Source organism: Podarcis filfolensis (assembly GCF_964270895.1).
Source record: "Podarcis filfolensis genome assembly, chromosome: 3".
NCBI lineage: Eukaryota > Metazoa > Chordata > Lepidosauria > Squamata > Lacertidae > Podarcis > Podarcis filfolensis.
The window spans coordinates 63,259,150-63,279,106 of record NC_139606.1 but is presented as its reverse complement, the minus strand read 5'-3'; the positions used below and the strand labels follow the sequence as shown (position 1 = coordinate 63,279,106).

Here is a 19,957-nt window from a genome sequence, read left to right as displayed (position 1 = left end):
AAAGTCCTTATTTTGGTAAAAATACATAGGTTGGTTACTTCCACAAAACAGCCCCTAAGGCACTGCTTTTCTGAAAACAGCTGGAAGATGGAGATTCCATACAGCACGTAAAGATAATACTATGTTATCAAGGCACATGGTAGTTTCTCTTTTCTCCAACCCCTCCTCAAATTCTGCACAATTTTTTTCTTAAAACAGGGTAACCTTTCCTTTAATTGTGCCATGCTTAAATAATCCAGTGGCAACGTAAGAATGAAATCATTCCATGCCATTAAAACCATATTTCCGATAAACCTACCAATACATAAATGAATAAGCACAAGTTACAAACAAGATTCCACTGATACCATGAGCGGTAAGAAAATAATTTTCTACCTCTCTGTACTATTCCAACTCCAAACGCTGCTACTTTTCTATTTATTTATCTTGGGCAAATTTCAATTTGTTGAACCAGCGCTGTTATGCTAGTTGAGGCACCCACTAACCGACGAGAAGGGGAGGCAATTTTTGCTGAATTTCCTTGCCCACCTTGCAGCCCCTCCTCCCCTTCTGTTAGCAGATGCCTCGGGATGAATCAAAAGGCCTTCCGCTTGTACATGAGCACCAATTGGACACACAGCCCCCTAGATGCACTTTTATAAGCTTTTAAACCTTAGTTTAAGCTTCATTTGCATTATGAGTTGCTACCCTTCACTTTATCTGCAAAATAATACTCCCATAACCAGGGAGCATATGAAGCCTTCCTATCCTAGACCAGAAATAGTGCACAAGCCTACCAAAATCTTTTATAATTCGATGAAAGACAGGATTGTGCTCTCATACAAATTACGCAACCACTGGGTTTTGGCCACTAATGCCAGATAACAAAGAAAGCATTATATCTCCAGCCCTATCAGCTTGCTTTACGTCTTCATTTGTTGATACTCTGTCTCTTAGAGAGAATTCGTCCTATGGTTGAACTGTTTGGTGCACATAAGAGTGAGTGAATCAGTCAAAAGACCTCCTGAGAGATTGATAGTTACGTTGTCTTATGTTTAGTATCATTGCAGATGGCACAATGAATCTTAATTTTGATTTGTATAGTGCTAACCCAAAATAAATGCTTTGCTGACAAAAAAAAATTCTACTATTGTTAGCAATGCAATTATGACTGGGAGAAGAAACCAAATTACAGTGTTAAAAGAATTGTCGGCTAAAATCTCCAGGCTCAATTTTCAGTGAAAAACAGAGCTTAATTGTCCCAATACCATGTCATTTTTAAAGACTTAGAAGTGAGAAATGAATACATAGATTAAATTTTACATGAAAGTAACTTGAGGCAAAAATGGGACACAGTTCTGCTTCTATTTAAAATCAACAATTCCCCCCCCCCAATAATACTAGGAAGAAACTGTGCTTAGCAGACCAAAACTTGACACAGTGTAAATGCATAAAGCCACACTTCCAGGCTCTCCAGCAGAAGGTGTGGCTCTCAAAGTGGATATGCACACAGTTATGCGTGCCATTTACAAAGAATACAGTGGTACCTCGGGTTAAGTACTTAATTCGTTCCGGAGGTCCGTACTTAACCTAAAACTGGTCTTAACCTGAAGTACCACTTTAGCTAATGGGGCTTCCTGCTGCTGCCGCGCTGCCGGAGCAAGATTTCTGTTCTCATCCTGAAGCAAAGTTCTTAACCTGAAGCACTATTTCTGGGTTAGCGGAGTCTGTAACCTGAAGTGTATGTAACCTGAAGCATATGTAACCCGAGGTACCACTGTACTAATGCTGTGTGTACACATTATAACTTTAAAGCACATTAGAAGTATATTATTTTACTCAGAAAGAATTCTGGGCACTGTAGTTTGTTAAGTGCTGCTGGGAACTGTAACTCTGTGAGGGGTGAACTTGCAGCTCCCATAATTATTTGTGGGAAAGAATGTGCTCTAAAGATACAGTGTGTACACAGCTTTAGTTTTTAATCAGATCTATTTGGGAAGTTTTGTTTTCAGAGTTACTCATAACAATTTTCAAGGTAACTAACACACAAATCAAATCAAATCATTTTGTCCATTTTGCCAAGTTTAATTCAAACTAGATATCACCAGTCAGCACAGCCATCTGTTTCCAGTTGTCCACCCACAGAATATAAAAAAGGACAGAGGGCTTGGCTCCCAGGCAGGCTGGACCCACTGAACCCCTCATTTTTCAAATTAAGCCCAGGTTCTTTGATCCACAGAAGAAAGAAACGTTGTTACTTGCAATAGGGCAACAGACTTTTTTGCCTTATTAGAAAAAGCTAAACACAAAAATGTCTTACCTTAAAAACAAGTGACTTGAAATTTATATACACCCTAGGTGGCCAAAGTTGGTCATACCCAGAAAAGACCCACTGAATTCAATGAGCTTAAATAACTACTATGAGTATGACTTGGGTGGCTATAATTCAGCAAGTATAATAAGAACTGAAATGGTAGCAAGAGTCAACCTGTGATGGAAACTATTGATATGACCATTAGAAGTTTTGTTTCTTACCTGTCTTGGCCCTTTCCCTCTCTTCACTACTTTTTCACACCTTCTTCATTTCATATGCCATGTTTTGTTATTGCAGCCCAGTTGGAATTTATGCAGGGTTTCAGCCTGCTCTTAATGTATTATGGAGTTGCATAATTCACAGAAGAGCCTATACTTGGTGTCAATGCTATTTTCAAACCTGAGAACAAATCATCAGAGTATATCTATATATATTTCTAGTGATTCAGACCGTATTTCTGCTGATAATAATCACTGTGAGGAAAGTGGGTAGGCCTTTGGTTCATTTGGAATCCTGTCTCTAACCAGGAAGAACCACAGAGCTCAGCATTGGCTTTCGCCTTCTTTGTGCTCTCCAGCCAAGGCTGCTTGCTGCCTCCCTTGCCTTACTTGTAAGTAGACTTCTGCACAGGAGCAGATCCTTATTCACACAGAGACTATTATTCATGAGGAGATCTCTGGCTGACAGGAGGAGCCAGCTGCTCCCTGCTTTCACAGCAGGGCTGCTGTTTCCCCCAGTGGCTCCATAGAGTCCTCTACCTCTTTTACCTCCCCCTGCACCCTTGTAATGCACCCTGCTTCTACCACTGGGAGATTGGAAAAGATGCGAGGGAGCCACCAGTTCAGCATCCGCCAAAGACATCCCTACAAAGCTTCTTGAAAAATACATATACCCTATGTAGGGTACCGTGGTACCTCGGGTTACAGATGCTTCAGGTTACAGACTTCGCTAACCTGGAAATAGTACCTCGGGTTAAGAACTTTGCTTCAGTATGAGAACAGAAATCGTGTGGTGGCCATGCGGCGGGAGTGGGAGGCCCCATTAGCTAAAGTGGTACCTCAGGTTAAGAACAGTTTTAGGTTAAGAACGGACCTCCGGAACGAATTAAGTTCTTAACCCGAGGTACCACTGTATATAAAAGGGTTGCAAATGCTTGCCATGATTATAGAAGATCTATACTTGTTCAAAATCCTAACAATTAACCAGTTATACCTTTAGTAAGTTCAGGAAACAGATATAAAAGGAGAAAATATTTTCAGAGCCAGGGTTGGGGCCCTGCCCTGCCTGTTTCCCCTTGGTACTTTGGTTTCATGCCAGTGAAAATTCAAGTAGAAGCTAAACACATTGACTGGCTCAATACACAATTTGTGAAGAGGTCACACTGAAAGCAAAGTTGTGGATTTCCCCCAGAGGAAGGGGTAGTGTGAAAATCCTGTGCTACGCCCAATGTAACTTTAGAATATTTTCATTGGCAATTTTGCAAGAAGCTTATACAAGTAACAAGACTGACTTGCTAGCACTGACTTTAGTTTCATTTTTATAAAATAACTAAAAGTCAGTAGAATGAAATACATTATAAAAAGCTGCAGCCTAGCAGTGTTTTGCTGAATAGGGGCCAGTGAACGCTATGGTAAGTTCTGGCTCATAGCTCCTCTTTATCCACAAATTCAGTCCACTGCAAAGTAGTGCAGTTACTTCTTCCAAAGTATGCACATACGTACTTACTTACTAAATAAATAAATAAATATTCTGTTCTTCACACCCAACTCCTCTGGCAAAATACATAGATCAGTCTTAGATTACCTGCTGAATAGTGTGGTCTCTTGTGGATGTTAGGATATTTCCGTTCCACCTTAAAAGGGAGCAGGCTTTGTGAGTCACAGAGTCTGCGTATTTCCTGTTCACAGGATGTTTCTGTTGTGTCTATGCTTTCGTTTCTCTCTCTCTCTGCCTGAGCAGACCGAAGCAGGCAGTCATGTCTTTTCTTTGTTCTGACCAACGCTGAATAAACTTGTAAATATGCTCTCCTGCTGTGCATCTTTCGCTGTGTGAATTCTGCTGATAGAGCGTGCATCAGTTCTAGAATGTGGCAAGCTATTTTCTGGAGCTCGTGTCGCTAATTGCTGATACTGCGTGTCTACAGGAGATCGATGGACGTCCGGAGACGACGTGGGGGCCATGATGGGCTTTATCTCCCTGGCAGTATCCCAACAGTGGATAGCTCAAGGAGTATGTTGAGATGGTCTTGCAGCATAATTTTACTGTAAGACCAGCAGCACACAAGAAAAGCAACTACAGCAATTAGTTGGCATTCCTCTGTTTCAAAGGACAGTGGAGTGTGCCTCCAGGGATGAAGTCAAACACTTGGAGAATCACAGCACCTGCTGTGGCTGCAGACTGGTAACTCGCAACTGCTGCCTCCAACGTAGTTTTTGCAGCGTTAGGAGTACCCCAAGGTGCAAGCCTGGGAAATGTGTATGGAGGTCTTGGGCTGCAATAAATTTGGCACCAGTTTTGCTGCAGGAGTTGCCGGAAGGCAGCATACAAGCCGCCATTCAACCAACCGTCTCAGAGGCTCTTACTCTGGATTTGTGTAAGGTTTACTCCTTAGCCTTTTCTTCTCCCAAAGGTGTCCCATCGGGCAGTGGGTATGGGTTTTTCTTCGGGGTTTACTCCCAAAGCCTCTCTCATGAATGAGTATAGCCACAAGGCAGCAGAGATTAAGGATCAGAATTTTCCTTCTACGTAGGTCACCTTCCCAGGTTAACAAGCCCCATCTGCCCCACCAATCATGATAAAACCTATGTCAACTCTACAGCACCATGAGGTGTATGAAGATATCCAATAAACCCATTCTACATCTGTGCCTATAGATGCAGAATCCACTACACTTTTCCCTACAGGAGTAAAGAGATATATATTATAAAAGGAAAGGCATCAGTCAAGATGAGTTGTCATTGAACCTCAATTATCAAATTCAGAACCCACACAGGTACAGTGGTACCTCGGGTTAAGAACTTAATTCGTTCTGGAGGTCCCTTCATAACCTGAAACTGTTCTTAACCTGAGGTACCACTTTAGCTAATGGGGCCTCCCGCTGCCGCTGTGCGATTTCTGTTCTCATCCTGAAGCAAAGTTCTTAACCCAAGGTACTATTTCTGGGTTAGCAGAGTCTGTAACCTGAAGCATCTGTAACCTGAAGCATCTGTAACCCGAGGTACCACTGTATTCACATATTAATAGATTAATTTACAAGGACATGCAACAGTCTCATAGAATTCATAACCAGACTGAGTCTAAGGAATGAGAGGGAGGGGAGGAATCTGAAGGCCAGAATACTGCACTGTGTTTTGACTTCTTTTAAAAAAGGTTTATTTTGGATATCTATGCATTTTAGGAACATAAAAACATAGGAAACTGCCTTATATTGAGTCAGACCATTGGTCCATCAAGTTCAATATTGTCTACACTGAGCAGCAGTGGGTCTCCAGGGTTTCAGGCAGGTGTTTCTCACATATTTACCTGGCTATGCAGAGGATTGAACTGTATGCAAAGCAAATGCACTCCCACTAAACTACAGTCCTTCCCCTTAGCTGCTTCAAAATACACAGAAAGTATCTGAAATTTCTACACTGGCTTTAGCAACCTTTTGGATGTAGGCTTTTTTATTAATACATTTATTTAAAAAAAGAAGGGTGAAAGCTATTAAAATTGCTTCATCCATCCCATCGTAGAATTTTCCCTAGCAGAACTTTTTCCAATCTATTTCTGAACAATTTTACCAAAAGGGGATTCCACCACTTCTCTTGGAAAAAATATTCCATACAATAATAGATTGCACAGTAAGGTCAAACTTTATCCAAGTTGTCAGTGGAGGTTCCAGACATCCAGATTTGGCATGGACGGTGCGGGAATTGGCCCTCTAGCCTAGTTTCCAGGTCAACCCTCATCCTACGCCTATAAATTCCAGGATTATAATAGTATTCAGTGAATCTATCTCTTGGCTCTCAGCCTCTCCACCTTCTCCTTTTGGCCAGTGGAGCTAGACCATTATAACAGAGACAAGGGTGAGAAGAAAGCTCTGCACACTTCCTTGATATGCCCTGTCTTTTCTCCGGGTGTGTCTTACCCACATCTCCAACAAAAGGATGACAAGTGCTAAGAATAATGTAATGAAATATGAGAATATGCAATAATGTTTTACGTAGTCATCATGTATGTTATCACCTTCCATGCCAGTGTGTAGGATATATTTATTTCCAAGCAGATAGATAGATATCTCCCTTGCATATATTTAGGAAGTGAGGCACCCACTGTAAAAGTGACTTCCTTAATTTTGGTTTTGACAAGTAGGGTTTCTTTTTTCCCCTGTCAATGAGTATTCCAGGAAAGATGGTTCCACTTCCACGTCAGCCACCCCATTCATTATTATCATTATGTGATATGAAAACGTAGGAAATTTGTAAAGCCTTACAAAAGAAATAGGAAATGCTACAAAAGTTTCCCTGAACACATGCAATATTTTAAGTCAGAAATAAAAAGTGGACTTCATGTTGGATTTAGTATTCCTAAAAAAAAGAGAAAGGAAAAAGCAACTTCCTATTGCCAAAAATCCCAAACAATTAAGTTACATAAGGTGCAGAGGAAAAAACATGCTATTACAAATGGGCTTGTTTAAATGTCTGACCTGCTGCTGCACTTTAAATTACTCTCTGTAACTGCCTGGGCTTTATGACTGACTCGCTTTACAATTTCTGAATCCAAACCAAGCACATTAGCCAAAAGGAAATCTCTTTCATGATTATGTATTTAAAAGTAATACAGACAGGAAAATGGCATTTTGTTATCTCTGGAGACATACTTTAAAGAGGCTTGAAAAGATTTATGAAGCCGGATGACAAGTGCAACAGAGATTCTTGAAGAGAGTTGGGAAGTGACTTAAAACGTTTTTAATGCCGTTTTTGTTAATGAAGCCAACTGAACAAATTGTTTTAAAACTGACTGTTTCTAATTTACTGCAATGCTCCTTATCTTGAACTTTAACACAATGTACAGGATCAGAATTTACTACTGGTGCCACTGCCCCAGCATTATTTCTACAATCCCCCAATCATGAAAGGCCTTATCTGTTTGAAAAACTGGGCAGTTGATTAGTGTGTTTGTCAGTTTATTTAGGAACCTTTGAGAAATATTACATTTCTTAAATTTCTGGCTGATCTGCATTTACAGTGAGACACATACATATGGAATGTATGTACATTAATTATAAGCGAGTGATGAATGCCACTTAAACTCTGTTGAATTCCCCTGGGATTCAGAGTCAGTTTCTGTATGGCCCCTGAGACCACAGGTGTAACTCATTCACACATGTAACAGAGCCTATAAATCCAATCAGCAGGACTAGCTAGCAGCCCACTCAGGGAATAGTAGGTATCTCTCTGTATACCCTCCAACATTTCTCTGATGAAAATAGGGACATCCTATTCCATGATAATAACAGTAATCATATTATGATTTATACCCTGCCCATTTGACTGGGTTGCCCCAGCCACTCTGGGTGGTTTCCAACATATATAAAAACATAATAAAGCATTAAGCATTAAAAAACCCCACTTCCCTATACAGTGGTACCTCTGGTTACAAACGGAATCTGTTCCGGAGGTCCATTCGTAACCAGAAACCGCTTGTAACCTGAGGCTTGTAACCCATTAGTGAAAGCATGCCTCTGGCATGCAATTTCCGCTCATATCCCGGGGCAAAGTTCGCAACCGGGAGCGGCTACTGCCGGGTTACCGGAGCTCGTAACCCGCAGCATGCGCAACCAGAGGCGTTCACAAACAGAAGTACCACTGTACAGGGCTGCCTTCAGATGTCTTCTAAAGGTTGTATCGCCTTAACTCAGGGTTGCCTAACTTCATACTCTCCAACATTTCTCCAATGAAGATAGGGACATCCTAAGGAAAAGCGGGACATTCCAGGATCAAATCAGAATCTGGGGATGTCCCTAGAAAATAGGAATTCTTGGGGGGTTTGTCCCGTTCTACAAGTTGCTCTTCCAGACAAAATATAGTAGACAAAAGGTTTACCGTTGTGATGCAATAGATAAATAACTGTTTATATTCAAGTTGGTTTAGGCTTGGGTGTAACATCATACATCTTACAGACCAGTTTCAATGGAAGCCCCATATAGAGGACTTGTGTAATCCAACTGTGAGGCTATGAGTGCAGCAAAGCTCTCCCTGTCCAGGGAAGGGTGTAGTTGGCATACCAAAACTAGTTAATAGGTTCTCCTCACCACAGGGTCTCCACTGACAAAGATGGATGTATGAGCACCTCAAAACTGCATAGCTGCTGCTTTAGAAGGAGCACAAACCTGTCCAGAAGTGGTAAACTCCCAAACCCAAGGACCCTGAAACCCCTCACTCAGTTTCCACCTTACCAGGGTTTGGCATCAGTTTATTGGTCCCCATCCAACCCCCCACTGCATCCATGCTCTGGTTCAGAACAGTCATAGCCTCTCCTTATTCAGATCTTAGCATACTGTTAATGCTGTGCGTCCCCAAACAGGAGGCAATGTTATAGCTTATAAAGTAGTAACATTAAGAGGGTAACTTGTATTTTCAAGATACAGTATTCTTAATATCTCACTTCTCCTCGTATTTGAGAACCACATCCTATGCATGTGTTAAATCACATGATAATTCTCTCTAAGGAGAGAATCCTTAGATCTAAAGGAAATTATTGCCTCAAATATGAAGTGGAATTACAAACCTCACTCTTTTGGAAGATGTTGGAATGAAAGGTGTTGAGGAAGCAGAAAAGCTTGGCATTACATCCTAGCTTTGTAACTAGGCTCTTTCATCTGGATGAATACCTTCACATCAAAAGTACCATATTGTGCAAAGTATTTATTTATTTTGGAGCTTACTAGAACACACAAATATCTGTACATAAGCTCCAGGCACTCTGCCATTCACTTAAGTCTGCATAAGTTCACAATCTTCTGAGGTCAATTTTCTATCAAAATGTAGTGTAAAAAGCCATCCTATCATTACTTCATTTCTGGTGCTACCTCCCAATATCCCCTTTAGGAATTATCTAGTAGCATCCAAAAAGATGAATGGGGGGGGGGGGGGGAGAGAGAGAATATTTAAAAATAGAATAGATCATTTAAAAACAAGAAAATGACTACACATTTAATATGACAGATCAAGTTTTCATGGACCTCATGGTTAAAGAACAGTTTTTATCCGTGGGCTGTTGGGCTGCTGAATGGAAAAAAATAGTGGTGCAATTGACTTCCGACAAGCACATAGAACGTGAACAAGACTGAGTGTATTGGGGGTGGTGTAGTGACAATAAAGGTTTATTATTTTATTATTTCATCAGATATATATATACTCTCGTCTAGGGAAACATGCCGTAACAAATTATTTAGGGTGCCACAAGACACTGTTTTTGCTACAGCTCAATACAGCTAACATATTTGGAAATTGGTACAATGAAATGTAATTTAAAATTATAACATTTACTATCCCCAATAAGTGTAAATTGTGGCAGGCAGATAACAAAAGCAGGCAGGCAGATAACAAAAGTAATCCAAATTAATCATTCTCCTAAAGCAGAGGACACAGCAATGGTGAATGAGCAACAAATGAGAGAAAGAGTGACTTAATTTTTACAAGACAAACTAAATGTCAACATGCTACAATGGATCAATTACTGTGAGCCCATTTGTCATGCAATGCATTAGGCCCATATGAAAGTGATTCTTGTGATTAATACAAAATAATATCTACTTGAACAAGATTTTTCTTTCTCTTTTGACAGAATTAGTGATAAACACAATCAGTCTCATGCTATCCTTTAAAGCAAATTCCTTGAAACCGATACCATAAACAAGGCTAATGAAAAAAGAAGTTAAATTGATGAATCATTAAGACTTTTATTTTATTTGGTAATGTGGTTTGCTTCCTGCTGGGTACAAGATGTCCATGGAGCATTTCATGCATCTGGAGTGAACAAAAGCAGTAGCTGATTATTTAAGATAAGAAGCATTCCACACTATGTATCCAAGATTAGAATTTGGCCTAGACAGCAGAACTACTATCACTGGGAGCCAGCACACCACAGTAAATTGATTGTAAAGCGACAATAAATCTTTCGCCACAATGTGAACAAAAATAATTGATGTCCAAGAAAACATTTCTCTCTCCCTCTCTCATTGAGCTTGGATTAAAAACATCCAGATTATACATGGATGGGTAAGTAACAACATGGATGGTTAACCAGACTCAATTTACTGCTTTATTGGCTGTGAGAATTACTGAATGGGGGACAGTAGAATCTTTTAAAGTTTGCTTTGAAGGAAGTAAAGATTAGAGGAACTAGAAAGTTAATTTGTACATCCCCAGATTCAGCTGGAGAAACACACTTGTCAAGCAAATACGGAAAGAAAACAAATCCCCATTCTTATTTTTGGCCTCATTAACAGAGCTTCTAAGCCAATATCAGCCCCACTGAAACCACTGGACGATGCAGATCTCAGCAGAAAACATGGCCAATACAATATTGGAATTTATTTAGGACGGCCTAACAGAACAGCCTTAACAGAACTGAATAAAAACATTTGATACCAAAGTCCCCAGTGGGACTTGTCCTTTTACGTCTTTCGCAAAAAGGGAGTTAAATCATTGCCTAAACCCAACTTCACTGTCATCCTATGACATGATGATTACACAGATGAAAAGCAGACTTTGAAAATCCCTTCTCTTTTCAAGCAATGTGACTAAAGAGATCACAATAACCTGCAGAACAGAAGAGGCAGCACATTTCACTGCCAAGTATGCTCAAGTTTTTCTTCTCAAATCCTCTAAGCCCTTCACAGTATGAAAACTGAATAGCAACACAAAAATAAAACAAAAACAAAAAACCAAGCCCTTTAAAGGTTTGGAAGGGAGTCCCCCAACGTTTCTGACCCAGTAGTGTCGTGTTACTTCAACATAAACTACAAATGTCCTCTGGCTGGATCAGCATTTATTTATCTCTTGCCCTTTATATCAATCCCAGCATGGGTAACAACAATATTTAAACAACCAAAAATAAAATACTGTACAACAAAATGAACAAACAACTAGTAAAACCAATAAAACTATCAAGAACAAAAACAGGTAATCAGCAGTAGACCCTATCATTATCACCGTAGCAGTGACCAACCATTTAAAAGAGCTCAGGAACTTACAAGGGGTCTCTCACTGGCCTTAGCCCAAGCTCACTGTCTGGCCCCAGGGCCTGGTGTGGACAGCTACAGTCAGCTGGGTGACTACTGCTGCCTGGGAGTGAGCCATGAAAAAAATATGGACACACCTAGACACGCATATTATACCTGGGCTGAGGGAACTGCACTGGCTACCAGTCAGCTACTGGGCCATGTTCAAGACCTTGTTGTTAACATATAAAGCCCTAAACAACTCAGGACCAGGTTACCTGAAAAACAGCCTGTGGGAAAATTCTTGTGGCACCACACCTTACAGAATATCATAGGGGGTGACCCCAGTGCTTTTTTCCAGGGGGTACTCAAGGGTACACAGTACCGACACCTCTTTTTTTGATGTTGTTAAAAAGTGTGGCAATTACTGTAACAACTTCATAGCGAGTACCAGTACCTATTTTTTTTGGGGGGGGGACACTGTTTTACTGGTTTAAGGCTGTTATTTTGTTTTAATGATAAATGGTTTGTTTTTCGACTGTACGCTGCAGAGAGTTGAAAGATATTAAGCAGTATATAAATGCTTTCAAACTAACAGACGCAATAGAATGGCTGTCAGGCATGTGCACCATAGGACCCAATACGGAAGCCTGCTTGCGCTGGACTGACCAGTAAGGCAAAAATGAAGGAGGGATCAAACTGGCTGGGTGAAAGCAGGGAAGATGCCAAGCAGGCAATACTGAAGAAAGGCAGTGAAAAGCCTCACAGAGCAAGCCTACTAAGAAGTCCTACTGAATTCAGTGGAGCTTACTCCCAAGTAAATGGGGTAAAGACTGCAGATTAAGAGAGGAAGAGCAGAGTTTTAGAGGGAAGGTATGAAGGATTTCACCACTTTTCTAAGTTCACTGGCTGGCTGCAGTTAAGCAATCAGTTTCTGCAAAACAGCTGCACTGGAGGTGCCAGAATGAAAAGAAACAAACTTTCCATCGTATTAACTAACTTTATTTTGCAATATAACCTGGCTTTGGCCCAACATTATTTATTTGTTTATACTATGCCCTAACCATGTCCTGTTCAAAAATATTGGGAACTGGGAAAAATAATAATAATAATCAAGATTACAAATTCAGGGCATACTACATTTTCTTTCATCCCCAATGTTTATAGTGTTTGTGTCAGGCAGCATAAAAAAGAACAGCAGTAATGTATATATTTTGTATATATTGTATATGTATATATTTTGTAATCATATTTTGTAATGTCTATATTTTGTAATAATATAGACACTATAAGGATTGCTTCTTGCTTAGGCTCTAATCCTAATCCCATTTATCTAGGTATAAACCCCCAATGAATTTAACAGGACTTGCTTCTAAAAATGCATGTTTAGGATTGCACTGTTGTTTATCTTCATGGAAAAACAAAACTGTGTTGCATATGCCCCAATGCAGTGGTTCCCAACCTGCGGGCAGCAGCGTTATTCCACGGATTCTGTGAACAAATTATCCCAGAGCCCCAACCCCAGCTGCCTGATAAGAATCTGTACTTCCAGTTGTTGCTGCTTTTATATACACCGCAGATCAGTCTCTTAACTATATACTTTTATGCAAAGTGAACATACACATAGATTAAAATCCTATGTCCAATTACCTAATACCCAGGTATTTTTTTTAAAAAATCACATCCATTATGTTATAAAATTGAACCACCAATTTTTATTTTCACAACAACCCTGTGAGCTTAAGAGAGACCAGTCCTGGTCACTAAGTGAGCTCAGTTCAGCAAGAACAAGTCTCATGAATACAAACATCAACACTAATACACGCCAATTCAGAAACAGACATTATTACATATTTGTCTATTCAAGTATTATTGCATAAAACTGACTTCCTGTTGCCCAAGTTATTTGTGGCTTTAACTGCATTGCAGCATTTGTGGTAATGAAGCAACAGTCTACAAGTTCTGGAGCCATTTCTGGAACATCAATTCTAAAATCTGTCTCAAACTATTTAGCTCCATGAGGGTTCCTAGAAATCTTCCCTCCATGTACACCAGAAGTGCATTGCTGGATCAAACAAAAGACCCATCTAATCCTGCATCCTTTTGTACTTTATTTTGTCTGTGCTGAACCCTCTAACATTCAGCTCCACTGGATGTCCACAAGTTCTGGTGTTACGAGAAAACTTTTCTCCATCTACTTTCTCTACACTATAAATTATTGGACATACCTCCTTCTTTCCCCCTCTTACTCAATCTTTTATTTAATCTACAAAGTCCCAAATGTTGTAACCTTTCCTCATAGGGGAGCTTGGCCATTTTGGTTGCCCTTTTCTGAACTGTAAATTGGGAATGTCTATCAAAGCATAGCTGTACTAACTCAAACTATGCTTTGGTTGACAGAACCATTTCCACCTCAGCACTTTCATTTTTGAGTAAAGGTGACACAAACAATACACTGTCTTCTAACTGTGGTATATAGGCATTAAGATATTGAGTTTTATTTTCCTGATGATCCCCAACATGGAATTCATATTTTTCACAGCTGCCCCACACACATAGTTTATGTCTTCATTGAACTATCCACTATGACCCTATGGTCTTGCTCCTGGTCAGTCACTGTCAGCCAAGACTCCATTAGTTTACACCTGAAATTAGGTTGTGGGGTTTTTTTGCCCCATTTGTGTCACTTTACAGCTTACATTGAATATCATTTGCCATTTTACTGCCAAATCATCCTATCTGGAGATATTGCCTCACAAATCCCTTTTTGTGACCCTAAGCAGTTTGGTTTCAGCAGCAAACTTGGTACCCTGCTGCTCACCCCTAAATCTAGGTAGTTTGTGTACAAGTTAAAAAGCACACATCTCAACACTGGTCATTGGAGGACTCCACTTTTTACATCCCTCCATAGGGAGAACTATCCATTTATTCCTAATTTCTGCTTCCTATGTCTTAACCAGTTCTCAATCCATAAGATGACACCTCTTATTTCATGACTACTGACCTTATTCAGGTACTTTGTAATAAGGTTTCCACACACACACACACACACACACACACACACACCCCAGCATCTTCTTGGTGGAGATACATACCATGTTTGTGAATAGCAGTTTCAGGTATGTATATCTCAGTGCTCTTCCCACTATGTTCCTGGAAATCTCGTTTGGAGTCTTGAAGGATGTATGTGCTGGGGCAGCCAAGCTTATGTTAAACCCACTTTCAAGACTGAGATATTTCCATAAAAATTGCTATACAGTGGGGGAAATGGTTACCTAAATTCATTCTAACACAAAGCAGTTTCTGTTCTTTGCCTTTTGAATAAGAGGCAGTGATGTGGCAACATCATGCATAGGGGAGGGGTATATACTGGAGAGAGTGAACCTTGATTTGGAATCCACAGCCTTTAGGATCATAACCAGGATATCTTTACAAGCACATCAACTTGCATTTTACAGATGAAATTTTATATCTGAACATTAAAAGAAATAAATTCAGTAACTAACTTTCCCTGGAACATCTGGAACAGGCTCCCCTTCCATCTTCTATAACCTTATACAAAGGAAGCACTAGGAATCTTGTCATTTGCCACACATTCCTTTGTGATAACTTAAGCCATGAGCTCTTTTTCTGCACCTAATAATCACTTTATGATAAAAGATGACTTCAGTCTGATAGCATGAGCCTGTCACTGCACCATTAATTAGGGGAACAGGAACACTGAACGGTCAGGGCTAGCATTTGAACAAAACCAACTCTGTTCAAGGAGTACTGCAGCAACTAGCCTGAACACTCATCTCAAGCTGAGTTAATAAACAAAGGGGAAAAACACCCCAGGAACACTATGATCATATTCCATTGTTCATTACTAAATTAACTGAATTCCTATCTTTCTACAGACCTGTAGTTTCCAGTCTGTAAAAATTATTTGTCAGAGCACTTTATATGACAAATATAGGGAGAGGAAAGAAAGCAACTGAAATGTGGGTTCCATTTCCTTCTCATCACAGCACTGATTCTCTGAAAAACCCTACCTTGGTCTTTTGAAAACCATGGGGGGGGGGGGGCGGGACAGTAGCAAGTAAACATAGACCTAAAAAATCTGCACTTTTAATGAACTGTTGTTTAAAAATCTATTCGTATGTTACAGTCAGTGACCAAGATGGTGGACTAGCCAAAATGGAAGGATCTAAAGGAAGTCTAGGTATAATCTGGCTATTACAGTCCAAGAGGTTTGCTGACATATGAATGGAATATCCTATTAGCCCTCCATTCGCCTACATTTCAGCATACATGCCTTCATTTGGTTCTATGAGCAGAAGTGAAACAGTGAAAGCATGCGGCCTCACTGGCACATTTTCGATCTGTACTATACATTCTAGCTGAGTCCCAATTATTGTGAATTTGAACAACCCCCAACCATTCAGTAAGAGATTTGACTTCCTTGGCTTCCCCTTTCAACTTCATTTTTACCCATCCTCTCCTATTTGAGATGCTTCATTTTTTAAGGTCAAATGTGATTGCACTGGACTTTCTTGACAACTGTTTGCTTACACATATGTTTAATTTTATAGCATTATGATCACCGCTCCCAAAACTTTCAACAACGCATACATCTTTCACCATGTCCCATGTGCCACTTAATTTTAAGTCGAGGAATGCCAACCCCTCATCAATTCCATGATAAACTGGAGCACAGTTACTTTGGATATCTAGAAATTTTATCTCTTTGTCACGATCAGAACATGAAAATGAAGGCAACTCAATTCACCCAATCCTAGACATTTTCTTTATAACCGCTTTGCCTGTTCCAAAGCTGTGGAATGTTATTGAAAGCAGGCTCCAGACCACAACTAAGCCTTGATAGGCTCAGGCTCAAGTTAAACTCTGCTCCCACTTTGTGTTTATGCATAATTATTTATTTTATTTTTTTAACTGTCCTGTCGGATCTGCCCTATAAACATACAACCCCCCTTTCACAAATAAGCCAACATTGATGTCATAAATATATAGAATCAAAGAATTGTAGAGCTGGAAGGAAATCGAAGTGTCATCTAGTCCAATACCCTGCAATGCACGAATCACAACTAAAGCATCCCTGTGTGCAGGGTTTTAAACACAATACAGTCGTACCTTGGGTCGAACGCCTTGGTACTCAGACGTTTTGGTCCCAAACACCACAAACCCGGAAGTAAGTGTTCCGGCTTGCAAACGTTTTTTGGAAGCCAAATGTCCAACTTGGCTTCTGCGGCTTCCGATTGAGTGCAGGAAGCTCCAGCAGCCAATCGGAAGCTGTGCCTTGGTTTTCAAACCGTTCCAGGAGTCGAACGGACTCCCAGAACGGATTAAGTTCGACAACCAAGGTACCACTGTAATGGAAATTAAGAGAAAATGTTAAGACAATGTACCATGGTTTTTTAAAACTGCTTTGAAGGTTTATTTTACAATCAAGCAGTAAATAAATTTTATGAAATAAATTAATATTTCTTTCCATTTCATGAGAAAGGAGCACACAGGGTGAAAACACACTTTTGTGTTAAGAAACATTACTCACTTTTCTTAATATTTAGGACCAATTATACCCCACAGACTTACAAAACTACATTACAACCCAAATTTTAATACATTTTCCCATTAGAGACAGTTAGACATTATACGTGTTTGCAGAGTCCATGTTGAACAGTACTTATTAATTCTGGTTTTGGAATAATTTTGACCCTAAATGCAAAACTCTCCCAGAACATTTTGACTCATTAAAAACTGACAAATCACTGGGTCCAATGGTACAAACCCAAGAGTTCGTAAAGTATTCAAATGAGAAATTACTGATCTTCTAACAAAAAAATGTAACTTGTCTCTAAAATCTGCCTCTGTACCTGAGGACTGTAAAGCAGGCAATGTTAACATAAGTTTTTAAAAAGTTTTTAAAAAGAGATACTGATGATATTCTGGAATTTACAGGCCAGTTAGCTTGGTGTCTATTTCAAGAAAACTGGCAGTCAGCATTATTAAAGATAGAAATACCAGGCATATGGAGGAACAAGTCTTGCTGAATCAGAACCATACCCATACACACCCTGATGATATGATGAGATAATTTTCACAAAGCATTGGTAACAATGCTATATAAACATTCCATTCTTCTTGGCACCGTATTTGGAATTGCAGTGATTTTGTTCTGCCTTTGTAACCCAAGGATGAAAAACGAGCGCTTACTTATTTGCCACTCACTCACAGATAGGATCTTTGGCTTTTACTTAAGGTACATGATTTAAGAATGCCAGAAAGCACACACCTGTTGAGATTTGTGTGCCACACAACAGCTTGATAAAGATAAAAGTAAATTAACTGTAGTAACATGCAGTCCTTGAAATCCTGTGTTAAATTATTCTATGGAAGCTTTGGGATTCCCTGTACAGGGAGGTCCACCTCCCTCCGATGCAGCTCTGGGAAGACCTCGCTTTTCATGCAGGCATTTGGCATGACTTGCAGTTAATTTTAGCTCTCCTGGCACACTAACTTTTATGCTATCTATAGCTTGATTGTTATCAATTATAACTTATTACTGATCTGTCTTTTATTGCTTTTAATGTATTGCAAGTCAAGCATGAATATTTTGTTGTTAGTGAGATAGTAAATTTTAAAATAATTAAATAAATCCTCACAGTCCTAGTAGAGTTTTTTTTCTTTCTTGCATTTTTCTTGTATTTAACAGACAGTGTTTCAATAATGACCTAATGCAGTACAGTGGTACCTCTGGTTGTGAACGGGATCCGTTCCAGAGGCCTGTTCGCAACATGAAAGAACACAACCCACAGCGCCGCTTCTGCACATGCGTGACGTCATTTTGCACATCTGTGCATGCGGTGAAACCAGGAAGTAACCCTTTCTGGTACTTCCGGGTCGCTGTGGGACGTAACCTGAAAGAACGCAATATGAAGCGGATGTAACATGAGGTATGACTGTAGTAGTAAATCAGCAGAACCTAACTGTTGTACTGAACCAGCAGTCTAACTGATCCAGCATCCTGTCCCCAGCACAGACATACAGCAATTTGTATAAGCAGAGACTATATAGAATAATGAATTCATTTTTCTTGCTTCCATGAATTCACCTCTTAGAAATACAGTAGCTTAAAGAACTGAGTAATGAAAGGAAAGTTGTGAATTCCATAGAAACACCAAGACTTCTAAGCTGCATATAAGACAAGGTGTACACAACAATATGCAGGGTGCACAAATTATGAACTCAGTAACATTCCGTATCAATGTTGATACAGTCAACTCCAAATATGTTCTGCACAACCCAAGTATAATAAGCATGATAATGGTATTCTACAACTCTCACCCATTTTAGCGGACTGGGAGAAGAAAAACATCTTTCTTACCTGAATACTGTACACATATAAGATACAGAGTAAATAGGAACAGCAAATGGAGCTTCCATTTCCACTGGTAGCACCACACTTGGCTCTCATAAGACATCCTATGAAAATAAAAAATAAGAAATTTTAAAATATGTTTTTGCTTTTTAGTGCAAGCAGTCTGCTATTACTAATACAAATGTAATCACTAACAAATGCAACATTCCTTTAGGCAGGGATGGAGAACATCCAGATATGGGCCAATCTTGGACCTCCAGGAGTTCAAGTTGACCCATAAAGCAATTTCCCAAAACCATACCCATCTGTCCATCAGCTAACTTCACTGTGTAACATCAGCTAGTGGGCAGGAGGGCAGGGTTCAATCCTACTGGAGTCTGCTTTGCCATCACATTCCCTGTGGGGGATGTTCTAGTGAAATACACCACTGTAGTCAGCAGGATTGAACCCTCCACTCATAAACTGGTGAGCAGAGAGTTCCACCAGGCTAAGGTTGTTTGCAAATGTCTATTCCCCTGCGGCAATCAGGCATGTAGTCAAAGTGTAGCATGAGCTGTTTAAAATCCCTATGCTACAATCTGAAGTCCCCATATTTGGAGCTTTAAAGCACAGTGTCACCCGAAATCAGGTGTCTGAAAAGTGGGTAGCCTTGGCCGCCTGTCAAATTTGGCCCTCTGAGGAGGTGAAATAAGGATCTGGCTCACCACCTAGAAAAGGTTCTCCACTCCTGCTTTAAAGAGTTGATAGGATTTATGCTTCACTGAACAAGAGGTATGTTAGAGACATAAACTCTGAACTAGAACTTCGGTGGAGTTGAGTTGTATCTAAGTCAATCAGGCTCAATTTAAGCACGCTGACCAATAAAACATGTTTAGCTTTGTTCCTAGGTTCAGTCACGGCATGACTCTGAAGCTGACAGACCATTCTAGAATGTGTTAGCTGTTATTTAAAAACACACACACCAAAAAAAGAAACTGATTTTGGTTTGCTAAACCACTTCCATAACCTCTTTCTGATAAGCACAATGGTCGTGATCATGAAAGCTACTTCTGGACTGCCCACACGCTGCTGCACA

At 39.9% G+C, this 19,957-nt stretch overlaps 1 protein-coding gene across 12 annotated transcripts in view; it reads right to left on the bottom strand.

Annotated features, from left to right (window-relative positions):
- Nucleotides 1-19,957, bottom strand: part of ADGRG6 (adhesion G protein-coupled receptor G6) — a 93,969-nt gene that overhangs the window by 66,881 nt on the left and 7,131 nt on the right. For all 12 annotated transcript variants that reach the window (XM_083607604.1, XM_083607612.1, XM_083607606.1 and 9 more), the window contains exon 2: nucleotides 18,889-18,986. In XM_083607604.1, coding sequence (XP_083463730.1) covers nucleotides 18,889-18,986 — 98 coding nt within the window. The remainder of the gene's footprint in view (nucleotides 1-18,888; nucleotides 18,987-19,957) is intronic.